Consider the following 22,131-nt stretch of genomic DNA (forward strand, 5'->3'; position numbering starts at 1 on the left):
GGGTGCTTCCGGGGGTCCCGGAGGCTCCTCTTGCCGCAGACACCCACTCAGGGTAGGGTGTCTGTCTTCCTCCATGTCTGCGGCTGAGAAAAGCTCCTCGAAAAAACTTGAGGCTTCTGCAGAAGGCTGTTGCTGTGAGTAAGGTGCAGCAGACAGCCCTGCAGTAGGGTGTGCCTGCTGCAGCCAGCCGGGGGTCTCAGTGTGTGCAGGCTGCAGAGCTGCCCAATCCGGAGCCTGTCCTGTGCCCACGAAAAGCCAGGACCCCTGGGCCCAGCATTGCGCAGCGCGGTCGCGACCCGAGGGCCCCGCCTCGTGCCAGCCTTGGCAAGGATTGGCAGCTGGAGCCTGGGGGTAGTCTTGGAAGGGCAAGGGTGCCATGCCAGGGTCCTCAGGCTCCTGCTGGCATTGCTCTTGCCATGGGGTGCAAAGAGGAGCGGGAAGAGGTGAGAGGTACCCTCCTACCATCGGTCCTATCAAGGAATGGCTCCTCAGGCCTTCAGGAGCGGGAAAGTGGTTTCCTCCTTGGCTACCTTGGGTGGGTGGGACCATCATGGCCTCCAGGGCCGCGCTCCCAGGGCCCCCACAGGAACCCAGAGGGGCAAAGCCCATGGCGGGAACAGGAGGTGTCCCCGCAGCAAAGGCCTGCGTGCTTCCCGGAGGATTGGACGGATTCAGATGCTGAGAGCTTCTGGGGACACAGGCCAGGGGACCCGGGTCCCCCAAGGACAGTCTGGTGAGGACTGGGTTCGGGGTTTGCCACCCAGGCATTCGCGGGGCCACTTCTGCTCTGGTCTGGGTGCCGAGCCCTTCTGTTCTGAAACCAGACCTGGGACAGAGAAGAGAGGTCGTGGGCATGAGAAGAAGGGAACGATGCCAGCTCTGCTTCCCCTCTCCCCCCCCCGGGATCCCTCGGGGACAAAGCCAGGACTGTTGGTCTGAACCGCAGGGGAACCCTGTCCATACCTTTCAGCTGGCCCTTGCAAATTAGGTGAACGCCCAGGGCAACCTGGACACCAGGCCAGGTGGGGATTCCCCCTTTCCCTGCTGGAATGGCAGGCAATCAGCTCCACTGCTCCGCCTGCTGTTCAGGCCCCGCCCTGCCCTCTCCTGGCTTGCCCACTGCAGCTGTCTGAACCATTTCGGGTGGCAGACCTGGGACAGGACTTAGCCGACTGCCTGCCCCTCCCTCCCCAGGCTACCCCAAGTCCTCGGGGAGGCCTCAGGACACCTTCACTCCCACCTCCAATCCCCACCCCGTCTGGCTGTCAGTGATCTCAGGGTCACACCACCTCCTCTGACTCGGAGGCCTTCGACCTCGGATGCCTCCTGGCCTCTCATCCACCTGGGAGGCCTACAGGCACATCAACAACACCTGCGTTTGGATTTGGCTCTCTCTCCCCTGGTGGCTGGAGGAGAAGAGGTGCTCTCAGGAATGAGCACTTCGATTTTCCCCTCTCTCTGGGGACAACCCCTGTCAGAGTCCACGCCCATGCATGCCAACTTGAAGCAGGGTTGTTCCAGAAACCACTCTCTGTGGAGCTCATGGAGAACAAGAACAATCCTCCTCACCCGGGGCCTACGGGACCTCTCGCCCACCTGGCCAATAACCCTAGTGCCAGTAATCCTAGATGATAAGGTGATCCAGAGAAGGTGTGGTTTGCGGGCAGTATCCATTCTCGCCCCAGGGTCCGGAGGGCCAGGACACCGACAAGCAGGTTGCCACGCACAGGACAGTCAAAGCGTTCACACTCAGCAAATCCCAGGGACCACAGGGACAGCGTTGCTAAGCTGGACGAGCACTGACAGGCTGTGTGATTTCGAGAGAGGTGGCAATTTTCCGTTTCCCTCCATTTGCCCGCTCACCGTTTCTACACGCGTGAGCGCTCCCACCCGGCCCCTGCCTTGTTCCCTGTTTTCTGGGCAAATTCGTTGTGCAGCGTTCTCTCACTTGCCAGCTCAACACTTCCCCCCATCGCCTGGGCACTGATCCCGTGGATACCCCCAGGGAGCCCACGGTCCTCCAGCAACGTCTCAGGCGCCGCTATCCCTCCCACTTTGAACAACTCGGGGGCCATGCTCGGACAATGTACCTGAATGCGGGGTTCCGGAAGGCCTGTTAGTCGGGCCAGGTGTTCCCTGGTAGCAATGCTGGGAAACCTGTTCTTCTCAAAGGCTTGAAGGAGGATACTGGTTTCGGATGGAGAAATGGATGTCCGTTTTCTCCTGCCTTCCTTTGCGACACGTTCTAGAAAGAGAACAGAGTCAGAAAGAAGGGCTTTGAAAGCAATGGCACATCCAGCGTGGAAAGAGAAATTGGTGTCCGTGTGTATACGTGAGTGTGTGCGTGTGTGTCCGCGTGTGTGTGTGTGTGTTCACGTGCTTCTCCACCTTCGTCATAGCCTCTCCTTCCCTGAGTCCACTGAGGTCAGCCTGGGCCCAGCCACACGAGCCGGCGCTTGCATCGCAAGCCTGAGGCGACCCAAGAAGAGGACTCTGTCCTTCCCCACAGTCTCAGGACAAGGCGATTCAAAGCCTCTCTGGCCAAGCATCAACCCACCCGCCCAACAGGTGGTGCGCGCACGGTGTCCATCTCTGAGAAGAGAAAGGCGGCTGGAACCGGATAGCATGGGTCCCTGTCCTAAGCCCTCTTGCCAAACACTTGGCAAGCACACGCACACCCGTTTCTGTGTCAAGGAGAAGCCCAAGAAGAGACCCGTGGGCTCTGCTGGGGAGTCACCTTGAGTCCAAGCTGGAGGCTGTTGGTGTCTGTGTGGTGGCCCTTCCCCTTGGGAGTTTCCAGACCCCGATCGGCTCTGCCTTAGCTGTCTGGTGCGCTGGTTCTGGAACCACACCTAAGCGGGAAAAGAAGAAAACAATGGTCGGGCAACACTGGTGGACATGACATATACATAGATATGTCTTTCCATGAGGATTGTGCTGGTTTGTTTGTTTCTTGCCTCATAGCTAGGGTCTCAGAGTGTTTTGTGTGGGACACGCGATAGCTCTGGACAAATGATCTCTAGGGAGAGTCAGCCGGGATGTGTTGACCTGTTGGGATGTCCCAGGCCTTGCGCTCCAATGGTGCCTGTGTTGCACGAATGAACGACTTGGAATGACTTCAAAGGGCATGGGCTCCCGGGGGATGCACGTGCGGGGGGCCAAAGCTTCTGAGCTCTCCAGCTGAGCTCAGAGATTGACATGCAGTGGCTTCGGCCGGCCCGTGTCTACACCTTGTACCCCAGGGAGAATGAAAGGGAAGCTCAAGCCTACCTGAATCCTGGATTCTGGAATGTGTAGCTCTCGGGCCAGTCGTTCTCTGGTAGCGATGCCAGGGTACAGGTTGTGTTGGAACCACGCGTGCAGAGCCCCTTTCTGCGCCGGCGTCAAAACAAGCCGCCTCCGTCGGGATCCTGGTCGGAGTGGGCCTGCTGAGGGAAAATGGCCACCGCCTTAGGAAGGCTTTCGTAAGAATGCAAACCGGCGGTGCGGTCTGAGGTCTTCCCTTTCTGCCATGTCCACACCTTCCCAGGCCGGGCGTTCCTGTCCCTTTTGCCACTCATGGATCCCCCTAAGGGACTGCTCAATAGGACACAGGCAGTCCGCCGTCTGCCTATGGGAACGGGTGAGAGTCAAGGATCTCGGGAAATACCAACCGCTCTCAAGCCGTGGGATGGCATGCCAAGGGATTGAGGAGACCCGCGGTGGGGGAGAGCAGGGGAAAGCACCTCAGGAGAAGCAAAGAGGGTCACACTGCTACTGAGAGTCCTCAGGGAAAAAGCCGACCACACATCCCGAATGCCGCTCCATTGAGGGGAAAGTTCTATTCTGGGAAACGACCCCTAAAAGGGCTGCTGAATCTGGACCCGTACTCTGCCACCAGAGATGGAGCTTGCCTATGTGCCAAGAGGGCCCGTCGGTGGGAATCATGGCCACCAGCCTCAGTATTCATTCTGACGGCAGCCACGTGCCAACTTCTCTCAATCCCCTTCCCCCAGTCCTCCGTGGATCACAGCCCTCCAGCATGTCTCCCCGCCATCGGGGTGGTCCCTTCTCCTTTCCTGAACCCTGGAAAGTTATTAGGGCCTTTTGGCTATCCAACCAGGGAACAGGGCATCTGATGGAAACTTACTGTTGGGGGAGCCGGTGGGAGCCATGCCGATGGAGTCACTTCGGTTCCAGAGCGCTGGCCGGGCGACTGGGCAGGATCCGGCCGCGCGGGACTTATCAATGCCTCGGATGGCCCACCCCAGTCATTTTGACAGCTTCCTGTGCTAGCGCTGCCTTCAGTGGCTCACGCCATTGCACAAAAAGTCTGCAGGAAGACATGGGCAACACTTGAGCCAAGAGCTGAACCTTGGGCAGATGGACGTGCCCCGGCCCCTGTCCTCTGGATGCAATGTGCCTTTCCCACTCCCACAAGTTTCTCTCCAGGATTACAGCCCTGACATCGCAATGTGCTTGGGAGAGTCTGGCGACTGTGTCTAGGACCGGACCCGGGGAAGGCTCTTCCACGATTGCTTCGGATATTGGCATGGGGGTGTGGAACTCGAGTCATCTTTGGCCCCCCAAGACAAGCCTCCTGATTAAGTTCCCTCCATCGCATTACACTGTTTTCTACCTTTGTTTTCATTTTTTACTTACTTTATTTAAGTATGTATGTATGTATGTACGTGTGTGTATGATGTGTGTATGTATGTATTTATGTATTATTTATTTTATTTCTTTTCCTTTCTTTTCTTTCCTTTTCTCTTCTTTTCTCTTCTTTTACTCAATATGATGCGTTAGTCACCATCCGGTACGTCATGAGTTTTTGATGTAGTGTTCCATGACGCATTGCTTGTGTAGAGCCCCCAGTGCTCCATGCAACACGTGCCCTCCTTAATACCCATCAGCGGACTAGCCCATTCCCCACAGCCCTCCCCTCTGAAACCCTCAGGTTGTTTCTAGAGTCCACAGTCTCTCGTGGTCCATTCCCCCTTCTGTTTACCCCCGTCTTCATTTTTCCCTTCCTTCTCCTACTGATCTCCCTGCTAATCCAATGGAACATAAGACACAAGACATAAGGATGTCTTGTGGACATGGAGATCCTGTTCTTGGTCCCTCATTCTGGGGCCAGGGTGATCAAGGGCGAGACGATTAGGCTGAGAGATGCCAGGGGTGGCACAGTTGGGCGAGGATGTCCTCCCAGATCAAAGCCCCTGGGGTCTTGGCCTCCAAGACCACGAGACACAGCCCGCTAGCTGGCAGACTCACGCCAGCTTCCATGTGGACACCCTCTCTGGCAGGCAATTTCCCAGAGTGGTGGCTCCGTGTTGCACACAGGCCAGGGCCCTGAGAGCTCCCCGATATGGATGGCACAGTCCACCCGTTGACAGGACAGGCTCCAGGGCTCAAGTCCTGACTTGAGACTCCTCTGGCGTGGCTGGCCTTGGACCCCAATGTGGCTGCAGCCCCGTTCTTCCCTCCATGTCCTGTGTGCACAACTGCCAGCCCCGAGGGTCCAGAGACCTCCCAGACACTCTCAGATCAGACCGCTGTCATCCCACAGCCAGGAGGGAAGTTTCTTTCACGTGGCTTCTACAGACAAAACAAAAGCCCCATGTGTCCCGAGGCCACCTTGTCCCCAGGCACCTTTCAGACATTGGAACCCGCTCTGTCCAGGGAGGGAGACAGACCCTTCCACTCTGTCTACAGAAGTGATAGGGAGATGTGTCCATAGAGCGAACTTTAAGGGTGACACTCTGGGGCAAGAGAGATGTACAGGTTTTCTAGCACAAGCTCTATGGACAGAGAGATACGCACGATCCACCGGGTGCAGCTGGACGCCTGGAGGCATGGAGAGACAGACGGGTTTGTGCATATGTGCGTGTGCAGAGAGATAGAGATCTATTCGGACCAAAGTGGCCAAGATCAGAATTCTTTGGTTCCTGGCAACTTGGAACACATACGTGTTGGGCATGGGGGAGGGGGGCCTCAAATGACCGAATCCACAATCTCTCATCTCCCCGGGCACGTGGGAAAGAGTTATGGGCAGAATAAATCCCCAAGAAACGCAACCGCCAACACACACTTGAGCCCGTCCTCTGACATGCGTAAGCAGGATCCTGTGACCCTGTTGACCTCTGAGTGTGTCCGCTTATGAGGGAAAGCGAGATAGAGAGAGAGGCGGAGAGAGAGAGACAGAGTTCTGAAGAAAGAGACAGAGACAAGGAGGGAGGCAAGGCAAAAAAAGCTAGGGAGGGAGGAAGGGAGGGAAGGGGGGAGGAAGGGAGGAAGGGAGGGAGGGAGGGAAGGAGGGAGCTTTGTTGCCTGCATAGTATGATCAGCCTTAGGTGTGCATTTGGCCTCCGCTGAGAAGGTTGGGGTCGAATCCCATGGGCGTGCACTGACTGCCCCTTGGGCTCAACCTACATCCCTTGGAAGAATGCTCGCCCCTGAGGCACCTTCATCTGGGCGAAGGTTGATCAGATGGCCGGAAGCGTTAGAGTGGCCACTCCGGGTCGTCTGGGCCGCAAGCTGGGAACCAGACGTGGGCACCCCGATGGCTTCCCCAGCCCGGCCCAGACCCAGGAAGCCTCACAAATCTCTGAAGATTGGCAGGCATGACAGGACGGGGGGGGGGGGGGCGGGGGGAATGGAACAAATCACTACCAAGAGATCGCACTGGGGAGGCAAAAAGAGGTTTATTGTAGCAACGGAGAGTCCCATGGAGCTTGTAAATCCAGGCTGCATTTCCTCAGACCTACCCCTTGCAGGGGAGAGAGGTGAGCCGGCTGGCGGAAGACCCCTGAGAGCCTGGCAGGGAATTGAGGCTTTCTTCCTGAGAAGCTAGGAAGACCGTGGGGAGTGAGGCATGCCGACACATGACAGAAGAGAGGAGACAAATGCTAAGCTTCTGGAAACAGCCACAGTGCTACCGTTTGCAGAATGCCTGCTGGGAGAGAGGCCGAGGCCCCTGGGCTTGCCCTTTGGCATCCCCGGGACAGGCTCCGGGACAAGCACGCCAGGCAAAGGCCCCAGGGGCCTTCCGGACTTAGGCTGGGACAGGATCCCTGCGAGATGGGAGACTGCAGTCGTTTCCCCGTTTGGCCGGTTCCCAGCCATCCCAGCCAGGATGGATTCCTGTCCCTGGCCTCCCAACGTCAGGGCGTGGAGTGTCCTGTCTTGGTCTACACGCTCAGCTCCTGGAGACGCGACCTTCTGACTCAGCAGGAGGGAAAGGCACATGGAGGTGTCCTTCTTCGACCTCTCCCCCTGGCTTGGTTTTGCTGCCAGGGCCAGGGTGCCCCAGGCCGCAGAGGCAAGGGTGATGGCAGGGAGCAGATCGTGTGTGTGTCCTGACCGTGCTTTGGATCAGCCAGGCTGCCGGGAGGGTGTCCCGTGCCTGGTGCCCATGGCGCCTTCAGAGGCCTTGTGGAGCTCGGTGAGCATGGGGAAGGCAGTGGGGCCCCGCCCGCAGAGCAGAGAGGACAGCCTTCTTCTGTCTTTCCAAGCGACGGGCTCTCCTTTGGGCCTCCTGGGTCTTGCTCGGGAGCGTGAGCAGTGCTGCGTGCTCCTCCTCCTCGCTGTCCCGCTAGGACCGCCTCTCAGGCAAAGAGGTCTGAAGGCGTTGGAGGGTGGGGAGGACGAGGCCTCCCTGCTCCTACGACTGAGGCCATGTGGAATCTTGCAGCATGGCCAGCAGGGCCTGAAAGTCGTCCTCGCTGAGGGGTGCTTCCGGGGGTCCCGGAGGCTCCTCTTGCCGCAGACACCCACTCAGGATAGGGTGTCTGTCTTCCTCCATGTCTGCGGCTGAGAAAAGCTCCTCGAAAAAACTTGAGACTTCTGCAGAAGGCTGTTGCTGTGCGTCAGGTGCAGCAGACAGCCCTGCAGTAGGGTGTGCCTGCTGCAGCCAGCCGGGGGTCTCAGTGTGTGCAGGCTGCAGAGCTGCCCCATCCGGAGCCTGTCCTGTGCCCACGACAAGCCGGGACCCCTGGGCCCAGCATTGCGCAGCGTGGTCACGACCCGAGGGCCCCGCCTCCTGCCAGCCTTGGCAAGGATTGGCAGCTGGAGCCTGGGGGTAGTCTTGGAAGGGCAAGGGTGCCATGCCAGGGTGCTCAGGCTGCTGCTGGCATTGCCCTTGCCATGGGGTGCAAAGAGGAGTGGGAAGAGGTGAGAGGTACCCTCCCACCATCGGTCCTGTCAAGGAATGGCTCCTCAGGCCTTCAGGAGCGGGAAAGGGGTTTCCTCCTTGGCCACCTTGGGTGGGTGGGACCATCATGGCCTCCAGGGCCGCGCTCCCAGGGCCCCCACAGGAACCCGGAGGGGCAAAGCCCATGGCGGAAACAGGAGGTGTCCCCGCAGCAAAGTCCTGCATGCTTCCCGGAGGATTGGACGGATTCAGATGCTGAGAGCTTCTGGGGACACAGGCCAGGGGACCTGGGTCCCCCAGGACAGTCTGGTGAGGACTGGGTTCGGGGTATGCCACCCAGGCATTCGCAGGGCCACTTCTGCTCTGGTCTGGGTGCCGAGCCCTTCTGTTCTGAAACCAGACCTGGGACAGAGAAGAGAGGTCGTGGGCATGAGAAGAAGGGAACGATGCCAGCTCTGCTTCCCCTCTCCCCCCCCCGGGATCCCTCGGGGACAAAGCCAGGACTGTTGGTCTGAACCGCAGGGGAACCCTGTCCATACCTTTCAGCTGGCCCTTGCAAATTAGGTGAACGCCCAGGGCAACCTGGACACCGGGCCAGGTGGGGATTCCCCCTTTCCCGGCTGGAATGGCGGGCATTCAGCTCCACTGCTCTGCCTGCTGTTCAGGCCCCGCCCTGCCCTCTCCTGGCTTGCCCACTGCAGCTGTCTGAACCATTTCGGGTGGCAGACCTGGGACAGGACTTAGCCGACTGCCTGCCCCTCCCTCCCCAGGCTACCCCAAGTCCTCGGGGAGGACTCAGGACACCTTCGCTCCCACCTCCAATCCCCACCCCGTCTGGCTGTCAGTGATCTCAGGGTCACACCACCTCCTCTGACTCGGAGGCCTTCGACCTCGGATGCCTCCTGGCCTCTCATCTACCTGGGAGGTCTACAGGCACATCAACGACACCTGCGTTTGGATTTGGCTCTCTCTCCCCTGGTGGCTGGAGGAGAAGAGGTGCCCTCAGGAACGAGCACATCGAGCTTCCCCTCTGTCTGGGGACAACCCCTGTCAGAGTCCAGGCCCATGCATGCCAACTTGAAGCGGGGTTGTTCCAGAAACCACTCTCTGTGGAGCTCACGGAGAACAAGCAGAAGCCTCCTCACCCGGGGCCCACGGGACCTCTTGCCCACCTGGCCAATAACCCTAATGCCTGTAATCCTAGATGATAAGGTGATCCAGAGAAGCTGTGGTTTGCGGGCAGTATCCATTCCCGCCCCAGGGTCCTGGGGGCCAGGACACGGACAAGCCGGTTGCCACGCACAGGACAGTCAAAGCGTTCACACTCAGCAAATCCCGGGGACCACAGGGACAGCGTTGCTAAGCTGGACGAGCACTGACAGGCTGTGTGGTTTCGAGAGAGGTGGCAACTTTTCCGTTTCCCTCCATTTGCCCGCTCACCGTTTCTACACGCGTGAGCGCTTCCACCTGGCCCCCGCCCCGTTCCCCGGTTTCTTGGTAAATTCTTTGTGCGGCATTCTCTCACTTGCCAGCTCAACACTTCCCCCCATCGCCTGGGCACTGATCCCGTGGATACCCCCAGGGTCTCAGGCGCCGCTATCCCTCCCACTTTGAACAACTCGGGGGCCATGCTCGGACAATGTACCTGAATGCGGGGTTCCGGAAGGCCTGTTAGTCGGGCCAGGTGTTCCCTGGTAGCAATGCTGGGAAACCGGTTCTTCTCAAAGGCTTGAAGGAGGACACTGGTTTGGGATGGAGAAATGGATGTCCGTTTTCTCCTGCCTTCCTTTGCGACACGTTCTAAAAAGAGAACAGAGTCAGAAAGAAGGGCTTTGAAAGCAATGGCACATCCAGTGTGGAAAGAGAAATTGGTGTCCGTGTGTACGCATGAGTGTGTGCGTGTGCGTGTGTGTCCGCGTGTGTGTGTGTGTGTTCACGTGCTTCTCCACCTTCGTCATAGCCTCTCCTTCCCTGAGTCCACTGAGGTCAGCCTGGGCCCAGCCACACAAGCCGGCGCTTGCATCGCAAGCCTGAGGCGACCCAAGAAGAGGACTCTGTCCTTCCCCACAGTCTCAGGACAAGAAGATTCAAAGCCTCTCTGGCCCAGAATCACCCCACCCGCCCAAAAGGTGTTGCACGCACGGTGTCCATCTCTGAGAAGAGAAAGGCGGCTGGGACCGGATAGCATGGGTCCCTGTCCTAAGCCTTCTTTCCAAACACTTGGCAAGCACACGCACACCCGTTTCTGTGACAAGGAGAAGCCCAAGAAGAGACCCGTGGGCTCTGCTGGGGAGTCACCTCGAGTCCAAGCTGGAGGCTGTTGGTGTCTGTGTGGTGGCCCCTCCCCTTGGGAGTTTCCAGACCTGGATCGGCTCTGCCTTAGCTGTCTGGTGCGCTGGTTCTGGAACCACACCTAAGCGGGAAAAGAAGAAAACAATGGTCGGGCAACACTGGTAGACATGACATATACATAGATATGTCTTTCCATGTGGATTGTGCTGGTTTGTTTGTTTCTTGCCTCATAGCTAGGGTCTCAGAGTGTTTTGTGTGGGACATGCGATAGCTCTGGACAAATGATCTCTAGGGAGAGTCAGCCGGGATGTGTTGACCTGTTGGGATGTCCCAGGCCTTGCGCTCCAATGGTACCTGTGTTGCACGAATGAACAACTTGGAATGACTTCAAAGGGCATGGGCTCCCCAGGGATTCACATGCGGGGGGCCAAAGCTTCTGAGCTCTCCAGGTGAGCACGGAGATTGACATGCAGTGGCTTCGGCCGGCCCGTGTCTACACCTTGTACCTCAGGGAGAATGAAAGGGAAGCTCAAGCCTACCTGAATACTGGATTCTGGAATGTGTAGCTCTCGGGCCAGTCGTTCTCTGGTAGCGATGCCAGGGTACGGGTTGTGTTGGAACCACGCCTGCAGAGCCCCTTTCTGCGCCGGCGTCAAAACAAGCCGCCTCCGTCGGGATCCTGGTGGGAGTGGGCCTGTTGAGGGACAATGGCCACCGCCTTAGGAAGGCTTTCGTAAGAATGCAAACCGGCAGTGCGGTCTGAGGTCTTCCCTTTCTGCCATGTCCACACCTTCCCAGGCCGGGCGTTCCTGTCCCTTTTGCCACTCATGGATCCCCCTAAAGAACTGCTCAATAGGACACAGGCAGTCCGCCGTCTGCCTATGGGAACGGGTGAGAGTCAAGGATCTCGGGAAATACCAACCGCTCTCAAGCCGTGGCATGGCGTGCCAAGGGATTGAGGAGACCCGCGGTGGGGGAGAGCAGGGGAAAGCTCCTCAGGAGAAGCAAAGAGGGTCACACTGCTACTGAGAGTCCTCAGGGAAAAAGCCAACCACACATCCCGAATGCCGCTCCATTGAGGGGAAAGTTCTATTCTGGGAAACGACCCCTAAAAGGGCTGCTGAATCTGGACCCGTACTCTGCCACCAGAGATGGAGCTTGCCTATGTGCCAAGAGGGCCCGTCGGTGGGAATCATGGCCACCAGCCTCAGTTTTCATTCTGACAGCAGCCACATGCCAACTTCTCTCAATCCCCTTCCCCCAGTCCTCCGTGGTTCCAGAGCGCTGGCCGGTCGACTGGGCAGGACCCGGCAGCGCGGGACTTATCAAATGCCTCGGATGGCCCCCCTGGATGGCCCACCCCCAGTCATTTTGACAGCTTCCTGTGCTAGCGCTGCCTTCGGTGACTCAGACCTCCCCTTCCCCCAGTCCTCCGTGGATCACAGCCCTCCAGCATGTGTCCCCGCCATCGGGGTGGACCCTTCTCCTTTCCTGAACCCTGGAAAGTTATTAGGGCCTTTTGGCTATCCAACCAGGGAACAGGGCATCTGATGGAAACTTACTGTTGGAGGAGCCGGTGGGAGCCATGCCGATGGAGTCGCTTGGGTTCCAGAGCGCTGGCCGGTCGACTGGGCAGGACCCGGCCGCCCGGGACTTATCAATGCTTCGGATGGCCCACCCCTGGATGGCCCACCCCCAGTCATTTTGACAGCTTCCTGTGCTAGCGCTGCCTTCGGTGACTCAGACCTCCCCTTCCCCCAGTCCTCCGTGGATCACAGCCCTCCAGCATGTGTCCCCGCCATCGGGGTGGTCCCTTCTCTTTTCCTGAACCCTGGAAAGTTATTAGGGCCTTTGGGCTATCCAACCAGGGAACAGGGCATCTGATGGAAACTTACTGTTGGAGGAGCCGGTGGGAGCCATGCCGATGGAGTCGCTTGGGTTCCAGAGCGCTGGCCGGTCGACTGGGCAGGACCCGGCCGCGCGGGACTTATCAATGCCTCGGATGGCCCACCCCTGGATGGCCCACCCCCAGTCATTTTGACAGCTTCCTGTGCTAGCGCTGCCTTCGGTGGCTCAGACCTTAGGCGCAAAAAGTCTGCAGGAAGACATGGGCAACACTTGAGCCAAGAGCTGAACCTTGGGCAGATGGACGTGCCCCGGCCCCTGTCCTCTGGATGCAATGTGCCTTTCCCACTCCCACAAGTTTCTCTCCAGGATTACAGCCCTGACATCGCAAGGTGCTTGGGAGAGTCTGGGAACTGTCTAGGTCCGGACTCGGGGAAGGCCCTTTCACGATTGCTTCGGATATTGGCATGGGGGTGTGGAACTCGAGTCATCTTTGGCCCCCCAAGACAAGCCTCCTGATTAAGTTCCCTCTATCGCATTACACCGTTTTCTACCTTTGTTTTCATTTTTTACTTACTTTATTTAAGTATGTATGTATGTATGTATGTATGTACGTGTGTGTATGTGTGTGTGTAGGTATGCATTTATGTATTTATTTATTTTATTTCTTTTCCTTTCTTTTCTTTCCTTTTCTCTTCTTTTCTCTTCTTTTACTCAATATGATGCGTTAGTCACCATCCGGTACGTCATGAGTTTTTGATGTAGTGTTCCATGACGCATTGCTTGTGTAGAGCCCCCAGTGCTCCATGCAACACGTGCCCTCCTTAATATCCATCAGCGCACTAGCCCATTCCCCCAGCCCTCCCCTCTGAAACCCTCAGGTTGTTTCCAGAGTCCACAGTCTCTCGTGGTCCATTCCCCCTTCTGTTTACCCCCGTCTTCATTTTTCCCTTCCTTCTCCTACCGATCTCCCTGCTAATCCAATGGAACATAAGACACAAGACCTAAGGATGTCTTGTGGACATGGAGATCCTATTCTTGGTCCCTCATTCTGGGGCCAGGGTGATCGAGGGCGAGACGATTAGGCTGAGGGATGCCAGGGGTGGCACAGTTGGGCGAGGATGTCCTCCCAGATCAAAGCCCCTGGGGTCTTGGCCTCCAAGGCCAGGAGACACAACCCGCTAGCTGGCAGAGTCGCACCAGCTTCCACGTGGACACCCTCTCTGGCAGGCAATTTCCCAGAGTGGTGGCTCCGTGTTGCACACAGGCCAGGGCCCTGAGAGCTCCCCGATATGGATGGCACAGTCCACCCGTTGACGGGACAGGCTCCAGGGCTCAAGTCTGGACTTGAGACTCCTCTGGCGTGGCTGGCCTTGGACCCCAATGTGGCTGCAGCCCCGTTCTTCCCTCCATGTCCTGTGTGCACAACTGCCAGCCCCGAGGGTCCAGAGACCTCCCAGACACTCTCAGATCAGACCGCTGTCATCCCACAGCCAGGAGGGAAGTTTCTTTCACGTGGCTTCTACAGACAAAACAAAAGCCCCATGTGTCCCGAGGCCACCTTGTCCCCAGGCACCTTTCAGACATTGGAACCCGCTCTGTCCAGGGAGGGAGACAGACCCTTCCACTCTGTCTACAGAAGTGATAGGGAGATGTGTCCATAGAGCGAACTTTAAGGGTGACACTCTGGGGCAAGAGAGATGTACAGGGTTTCTAGCACAAGCTCTATGGGCAGAGATATGCATGATCCACCGGTGCAGCTGGACGCCTGGAGGCATGGAGAGAGAGACGGGCTTGTGCATATGCGCGTGTGCAGAGAGATAGAGATCTATTCGGACCGAAGTGGCCAAGATCAGAATTCTTTGGTTCCTGGCAACTTGGAACACATACGTGTTGGGCATGGGGGAGGGGGGCCTCAAATACCGAATCCACAATCTCTCATCTCCCCGGGCATGTGGAAAAGAGTTATGGGCAGAATAAATCCCCAAGAAACGCAACCGCCAACACACACTTGAGCCCGTCCTCTGACATGCTTAAGCAGGATCCTGTGACACTGTTGACCTCTGAGTGTGTCCCTTTATGAGGGAAAGCGAGATAGAGAGAGAGGGAGAGAGAGAGAGACAGAGTTCTGAAGAAAGGGACAGAGACAAGGAGAGAGGCAAGGCAAAAATGGGAGGGAAGGAGGAAGGGAGGGGGGAGGGAGGGAGGGAGGGAGGGAGGGAAGGAGGGAGCTTTGTTGCCTGCGTAGTATGGTCAGCCTTAGGTGTGCATTTGGCCTCCGCTGAGAACATTGGGGTCGAATCCCATGGGCGTGCACTGACTGCCCCTTGGGCTCAACCTACATCCCTTGGAGGAATGCTCGCCCCTGAGGCACCTTCATCTGGGCGAAGGTTGATCAGATGGCCGGAAGCATTAGAGCGGCCACTCCGGGTCGTCTGGGCCGCAAGCTGGGAACCAGACGTGGGCACCCCGATGGCTTCCCCATCCCGGCCCAGACCCAGGAAGCCTCACAAATCTCTGAAGATTGGCAGGCATGACAGGACGGGGGCGGGGCGGGGGGAATGGAACAAATCACTACCAAGAGACCGAACTGGGGAGGCAAAAAGAGGTTTATTGTAGCAACGGAGAGTCCCATGGAGCTTGTAAATCCAGGCTGCATTTCCTCAGACCTACCCCTTGCAGGGGAGAGAGGTGAGCCGGCTGGCGGAAGACCCCTGAGAGCCTGGCAGGGAACGGAGGCTTTCTTCCTGAGAAGCTAGGAAGAGCATGGGGAGTGAGGCATGCCGACACATGGCAGAAGAGAGGAGACAAATGCTGAGCTTCTGGAAACAGCCACAGTGCTACCGTTTGCAGAATGCCCGCTGGGAGAGAGGCCGAGGCCCCTGGGCTTGCCCTTTGGCATCCCTGGGACAGGCTCTTGGCCAAACACGCCAGGCAAAGGCCCCAGGGGCCTTCCGGACTTAGGCTGGGACAGGATCCCTGAGTGATGAGGGACTGCAGTTGTTTCCCCGTTTGGCCGGTTCCCGGCCATCCCAGCCAGGACGGATTCGCGTCCCTGGCCTCCCACGGTCAAGACGTGGAGCGTCCTGTCTAGGTCTACACGCTCAGCTCCTGGAGACGCGACCTTCTGACTCGGCAGGAGGAAAAGGCACGTGGAGGTGTCTGTCTTCGACCTCTCCTCCTGGCTTGGTTTTGCTGCCAGGGCCAGGGTGCCCCAGGCCGCAGAGGCAAGGGTGACGGCAGGGAGCAGGTCGTGTGTGTGTGTCCTGACCGTGCTTTGGATCAGCCAGGCTGCCGGGGAGGGTGTCCAGTGCCCGGTGCCCACGGTGCCTTCACAGGCCTTGTGGAGCTCGGTGAGCATGGGAAAGGCAGTGGGGCCCCACCCGCAGGGCAGAGAGGACAGCCTTCTTCTGTCTTTCCAAGCGACGGGCGCTCCTTTGGGCCTCCTGGGTCTTGCTCGGGAGCGTGAGCAGTGCTGCGTGCTCCTCTCCTAGCTGTCCCGCTAGGAACGCCTCTCAGGCAAAGAGGTCTGAAGGCGTTGGGAGGTGGGGAGGACGAGGCCTCCCTGCTCCTACGACTGAGGCCATGTGGAATCGTGCAGCATGGCCAGCAGGGCCTGAAAGTCGTCCTTGCTGAGGGGTGCTTCCGGGGGTCCCGGAGGCTCTTCTTGCCGCAGACACCTGCTCAGGGTAGGGTGTCTCTCTTCCTCCATCTCTGCGGCTGAGAAAAGCTCCTTGAAAAAACGTGAGGCTTCTGCAGAAGGCTGTTGCTGTGGGTAAGGTGCAGCAGACAGCCCTGCAGTAGGGTGTGCCTGCTGCAGCCAGCCGGGGGTCTCAGCGTGTGCAGGCTGCAGAGCTGCCCCATCCGGAGCCTGTCCTGTGCCCACGACAAGCCGGGACCCCTGGGCCCAGCATTGCGCAGCGTGGTCGCGATCCGAGGGCCCCGCCTCCTGCCAGCCTTGGCAAGGATTGGCAGCTAGAGCCTGGGGGTAGTCTTGGAAGGGCAAGGGTGCCATGCCAGGGTGCTCAGGCTGCTGCTGGCATTGCCCTTGCCACGGGGGGCAAAGAGGAGCTGGAAGAGCTGAAAGATACCCTCCCACCATTGGTCCTGTCAAGGAATGGCTCCTCAGGCCTTCATGAGCAGGAAAGTGGTTTCCTCCTTGGCCACCTTGGGTGGGTGGGACCATCACGGCCTCCAGGGCCGCGCTCCCAGGGCCCCCACAGGAACCCGGAGGGGCAAAGCCCATGGCGGGAATAGGAGGTGTCCCTGCAGCAAAGGCCTGCATGCCTCTCGGAGTATTGGACGGATTCAGATGCTGAGTGCTTCTGGGAACACAGGCCAGGGGGCCCGGTTCCCCCAGGACAGTCTGGTGAGGACTGGGTTAGGGGTTTGCCACCCAGGCATTCAGTGGGCCACTTCTGCTCTGGTCTGGGTGCCGAGCCCTTATGTTCTGAAACCAGACCTGGGACAGAGAAGAGTGGTTGTGGGCATGAGAAGAAGGGAACGATGCCAGCTCTGCTTCCCCTGTCCCCCGCCTGGTATCCCTCGGGGACAAAGCCAGGACTGTTGGTCTGAACCGCAGGGGAACCCTGTCCATACCTTTCAGCTGGCCCTTGCAAACTAGGTGAATTCCCAGGGCAACTTGGACACCGGGCCAGGTGTGGATTCCTCCTTTTCAGTCTTGAATGGCAGGTGCTCAGCTCCACTGCTCCACCTGCTGTTCAGTCCCTGCCCTGCCCTCTGCTGACTTGCCTACTGCAGCTGTCTTAGCCATTTTGGGCCTCAGACCTGGGACTGGACTTAGCCAACCACCAGCCCCTCCTTCCCCAGGCTATGCGAAGTCTCTGGGAGGCCTCAGGATACCTTCACTCCCACCCGCAATCCCCAATCCATCTGGTTGGGTGTGATCCCAGGGTCACACCACCTCCTCTCACTGAAGGCCTTCAACCGATGCCTCTTGGCCTCGTATCCACATGGGAGGTCTACAGGCACATCTCTTTTGGGCTGAGGGGAAGGCATGGGCAGCCAGGGTCCCCATCAACAACACCTGCCTTTGAAATTGGCTCTCACTTCTCTTTTGGTTAAATGAAAAGTTAGGTCTCAGAATCACCTTGAGTTTCTTCTCTGTCCATCTGTCAGCATTGTCAGATAATCAGCCCTGTATGCCAGGTCAGGCTGTTGTATCGTGTCTTGTACTAATGTAGATTCTTTCAGATAGTTATCCCTTATGGTATGAATTCTTTCTTGTGTATAATGCATTATTATATTCCTCCTGCTGTTATTGGGTATAACATATATTGTGAAAAATATTTTTTCATGAATATTACTGCCTTTATTCAATATTCTTAAGTATCAATTAATGAACTATACATTTTCATTTCTTTCTCTAAGAGATTTAACCTTATACTAGTTAGAAGTCAATTTTTTAATTTAATATTTATGTTTTAATTTTCTTCCCTTTATAAAAACATTCATTCCCTTAATTTTCATTTATTTATTTTTATTGTGTTATGTTAGTCACTATACAGTACATTATTAGTTTTTGATGTAACATTCCGTGATTCATTATCTGCGTATAACATCCACTGGTCATTGCAACATGTGTCCTCGTTAGTACCCACCACCCGGCTACTCTATCCCCCCACCCCCTCCTTTCTGATACATTCAGTTTGTTTCCCATAGTCCAGAGTCAATCGCTTTTCTTCTCCTACTCTGTTTTCTATCCCTTCAGTTTTCTCTTCCTTCCTTTAATATCCTCTGTGTTATTCCTTTTTTCCACACGTGAGTGAGACCATATGATAATTGCCTTTCTCTGTTTGACTTATTTCACTTAGCATAATCCCTCTCAGTTCCATGTATATTACTGGAAATGTTGGGCAATCGTTCTGTCTGATGGCTGAGTAATATTCCATTGTATCTATGAACCACATCTTTATCCATTCATGTGTTGAAGGGCATCTCAGCTCCTTTCACAGTTTGGCTTTTGTGGTTAATGCTGCTATGAACATTGGGTGCATGTGCCCCTTATTTTCACATCTGTATCTTTAAGGTAAATACCCAGTAGTGCGATAACTGGGTTTAGGGTAGCTCTATTTTTAACATCTTGAGGGTTTTTCATACTGTTTACCAAAGTGGCTGTACCAGCTTACATTCCCAAGAAAAGTGTAAGAGGGATCCCCTTTCTCCACATCCTCTCCAACATTTGTTGTTTCCTGCCTTGTTAATTTTTTCCATTCTAACTGATGTAAGACGGTATATCAATGTGGTTTTGAAATTAATTTCCCTGATGGCTAATCATGGTGAACGTTTTTTCATTTGTCTGTTACCTATTCATATGTCTTCTTTGTAGAAGTGTCTGTTTCTGGCTTCTTCCCCATTTTGACCTAATTTTTTTGTTTTTTTGTGCTGAGTTTGAAAAGTTCTTTATAGATTTTGGATACCAGCCTTTTATCTGACGTGTCATTTGCAAATATTTCTTCCATTCCATGTGCTGCCTATTAGTTTTGTTGACTGTTTCCTTTGCTGTGCAGAAGGTTTTTATCCTGATGAAATCCCAAGTAGTTCATTGTTGCTTTTGTGTCCCTTGCCTTTGGAGAGGTGTCATGAAAAATGTTGCTGTGCCCAATGTTGAAGAAGTTATTGCCTATGTTTTCCTGTAGGATTTTGATGGATTCCTGTGTCCCATGGAGGCCTTTCATACATGTTGAGTTTTTCATTGTGTATGGTGTAAGAGAACGGTTGAGTTTCATTCTTCCATATGTCACTGTCCTAGTTTCCCAGCACCATGTATTGAAGAGACTGTTTTGTTATTATTATTATTTGCATCGTATATTTTTTTTCTGATTAGTGGAAGATTAGTTGACCATAGAGTAGAGGGTCCATTTCTGGAGTATCTATTCTTTCCATTGATCTATGTGTCTGTTTTTTTGCCAATACCATGCTTTTTGGTGATCACAGCTTTCTAACATAGCATGAATTCAGGCTACGTGATGCTCCCAGCTTTGTTTTTCTTTTTCAACATTCCTTTGGAGATTCGGTGTGTGTTCTGATTCCATCCGATTTTAGGATTCTTTGTTCCGGTGCTGTGATACATGGTGATGGTATTTTGGTAGGGATTGCATTGCATTTGCAGGTTGCACTGGCTAGCACAGACAGTTAAAAAATATTTATTCTTCCAACCCATGAGCATGGAATGTTTTTACACCTTTGTGTCTTCCTCAATTTCTTTCATAAGTATTTTGTAGTTGCTAGAGGAGAGATCCTTTATCTCTTGGCTACATTTATTCTTAGATATCTTATGGTTTTTTGTGCTATAGATTCCCTAATTCCTTTTTGTACAATTACATTGTTAGTGTATAGAAAAGCAACTGGTTTCTGGAATTGATTTTGTTTCCTGCCACATTACTAAATTGCTGTATGAGTTCTAGTAGTTTGGGGGTTTGGTCTTTTGCATTTTCCTCATAAAATATCATGTCATCTGTGAAAACTGAGATTTTGACTTCTCCTTTGCCAATTTCAATGTCTTTCATTACTTTTTGTTGTCTGATTGCTGAGGCTAGGACTTCTAGTACTATGTTGAACAGTAGTGGTGAGAGTGGGCATCCCTGTCATGTTTCTGACCCTAAGATAACAGCTCTCTGCTTTCCCCCTTTGAGAATGATGTTCACTGTGGGCTTTTCATAGATGGTTTTTATGAATTTGAGGAGGTTCCCTCTATCCCTACACTGTAAAGAATTTTAGTCAGGAAAGGAGGTTGCATTTTGTCAATTGCTTTTTCTGCATCAACTGAAAGGGTCATATGGTTCTTGTCTTTTCATTTATTAATGTGCTCTATCATGTTGATTGATTTGCAAATGTTGAACCACTCTTGCAACCCAGGAATAAATTCCACCTGATCCTGTTGGATAATCCTTTAAATGTACTGTTGGATCCTATTGTGTATTTTGGCATCCATGCTGATCAAGGATATTAGTCTGTAATTCTCATTTTTGATGGGTTCTCTGCCTGGTTTTGGGATTAGGGTAATATTGGCCTCAGAACAAATTTGGAAGTTTTTCTTCTGTTTCTATTTTTTGAAACAACTTCAGAAAAAACAGGTATATTTTCCTTAAATATTTGGTAGAAAACCCCTGGAATCCATCTGACCATAGACTCTTGTTTTTAGGAAGGTTTTTGATTACTGCTTCAATTTCATTACTGGTTATTTGTCTCTTCAGATTGTCTTCTTCTTCCTGCTTCCATTGGTAGTTTATAAGTTTTCAGGAAGGCTCCATTTCTTCCACATTGCTTAATTTGTTGGCATGTAGTTGCTGATAATAATTTCTAATAATTTTTTCTATTTCCTTGGTGGTCACCATAATCTCTCCCCTTTCATTAATAATTTTATTAATTTGGGTCTTTCTCTTTTCTTTTGGGTAAGTGTGCAAGTGGGTTATTGATCTTATTAATGCTTTCAAGAAACCAGCTTCTAGTGTTGTTGATCTGTTCTACTTTTTTGTTTTGTTTTGTTTTGTTTTGTTACTATTTCATTGATATCTGCTCTAATCTTTATTATTTCTCTTCTTCTGCTTGGTTTAGGTTTTGTTTGCTGTTCTTTCTCCATGTCCTTTAGATGTAACATTTGCTTGTACATTTGGGATGTTTCTTCTTTTTTTGAGTGAGGCTTGGATTGTTATATATTTCCCCCTTAGGACTGCCTTTGCCGTATCCCATCGGTTTTGAACCAATATGTTTTCCTTCTCATTGGTTTCCATGAATTGTTTAAGTACTTTAATTTCCTGGTTGACCCTAACATTCTTAACAGGATGTTCTTTAACTTCCAAGTGTTTAAATTCCTTCCAATTTTTTTTCTTGTTTTATTTAGTTCCAGTTTCCAAATATTGTGGTCTGACAGTAGGCAGGAAATAATCTGTATCTTTTGGTATCAGTTCAGACCTGATTTGTGACCCAGTATGTGGTTTATTCTGGAGAAAGTTCTGTGTGCATTTGAGAAGAATGCATATTATGTTGTTTTAGGGTGGAATTTTCTGTATATATTTAGGAAGTTCTTCTGGTCCCATGTGTACTTCAAAGCTCTTTTTTCTTTGTTGATCTTCTCCTTAGATGATCTGTCCATTGCTGAAAGTGGTGTGTTGTGGTCTCCTACTATTACAATAATATTATCAATATGATTCTTTATTTTGTAACAGTTGCTTATGTAATTGTCTGCTTCCATATTGGGGTCACAGATACTTACAGTTATTACATTTTGTTGCACATACCTGTTAAGAATAATATAGTGTCCTTCTCTATCTCTTACTATAGTCTTCAGCTTAAAATCTAATTTTTCTGATATGAGAATTGCTATCCCAGCTTTCTTTTGAGGTCTTTTGGCATGAAAAATGGTTCTCCATCACTTCACTTTCAGTCTGGATGTATCTTTAGGTTCAAAATGAGTCTCTTGTACACAGCATATGGATGGGTCATGTCTTTTTTCCAATCTGCAACCTTGTGTCATTTCATGGGAGCATTTAAGCTTTTCATGTTGAGAGTGACTATTGAAAGATATAACTTTAGTGCCATCATATTGCCTGTGAAGGCCTGTTTTTATAGATTGTCTCTAAAAATTTCTGGTCTATATTACTCTTGGGGTCTCTCTTTTTTAAATAGAATTCCCCTTAATATCTCTTGGAGGGCTGGCTTGGTGGTCGCTTCTTTCAGTTTCTGCTGGTCCTGGAAGCTCTTGTCTCTCCATCTATTCTGAATGACAGCCTTGCTGGATAAAGTATCCTTGGCTGCATGTTCTTCTCATTTAGTACCCTGAATATGTCCTGCTGGCCCTTACTGGCTTTCCAGGTGTCTGTAGACAGGTCTGATGTTATTCT

At 53.5% G+C, this 22,131-nt stretch overlaps 1 protein-coding gene across 1 annotated transcript; it reads right to left on the bottom strand.

Moving 5' to 3' along the window:
* Positions 1–526: 526 nt before the first annotated feature.
* Positions 527–4,154, bottom strand: LOC113249930 (double homeobox protein 1-like). Its single transcript, XM_048220761.1, has 5 exons — positions 4,130–4,154; positions 3,271–3,425; positions 2,751–2,852; positions 2,091–2,231; positions 527–826 (listed from the first exon to the last, which is right to left on the bottom strand). Exons 1-5 carry the CDS (start codon positions 4,152–4,154, stop codon positions 527–529), a joined length of 723 nt encoding a protein of 240 aa, XP_048076718.1.
* Positions 4,155–22,131: the final 17,977 nt, after the last annotated feature.

Source organism: Ursus arctos, unplaced genomic scaffold (genome assembly GCF_023065955.2).
Source record: "Ursus arctos isolate Adak ecotype North America unplaced genomic scaffold, UrsArc2.0 scaffold_5, whole genome shotgun sequence".
NCBI classification, from domain to species: Eukaryota; Metazoa; Chordata; class Mammalia; order Carnivora; family Ursidae; genus Ursus; species Ursus arctos.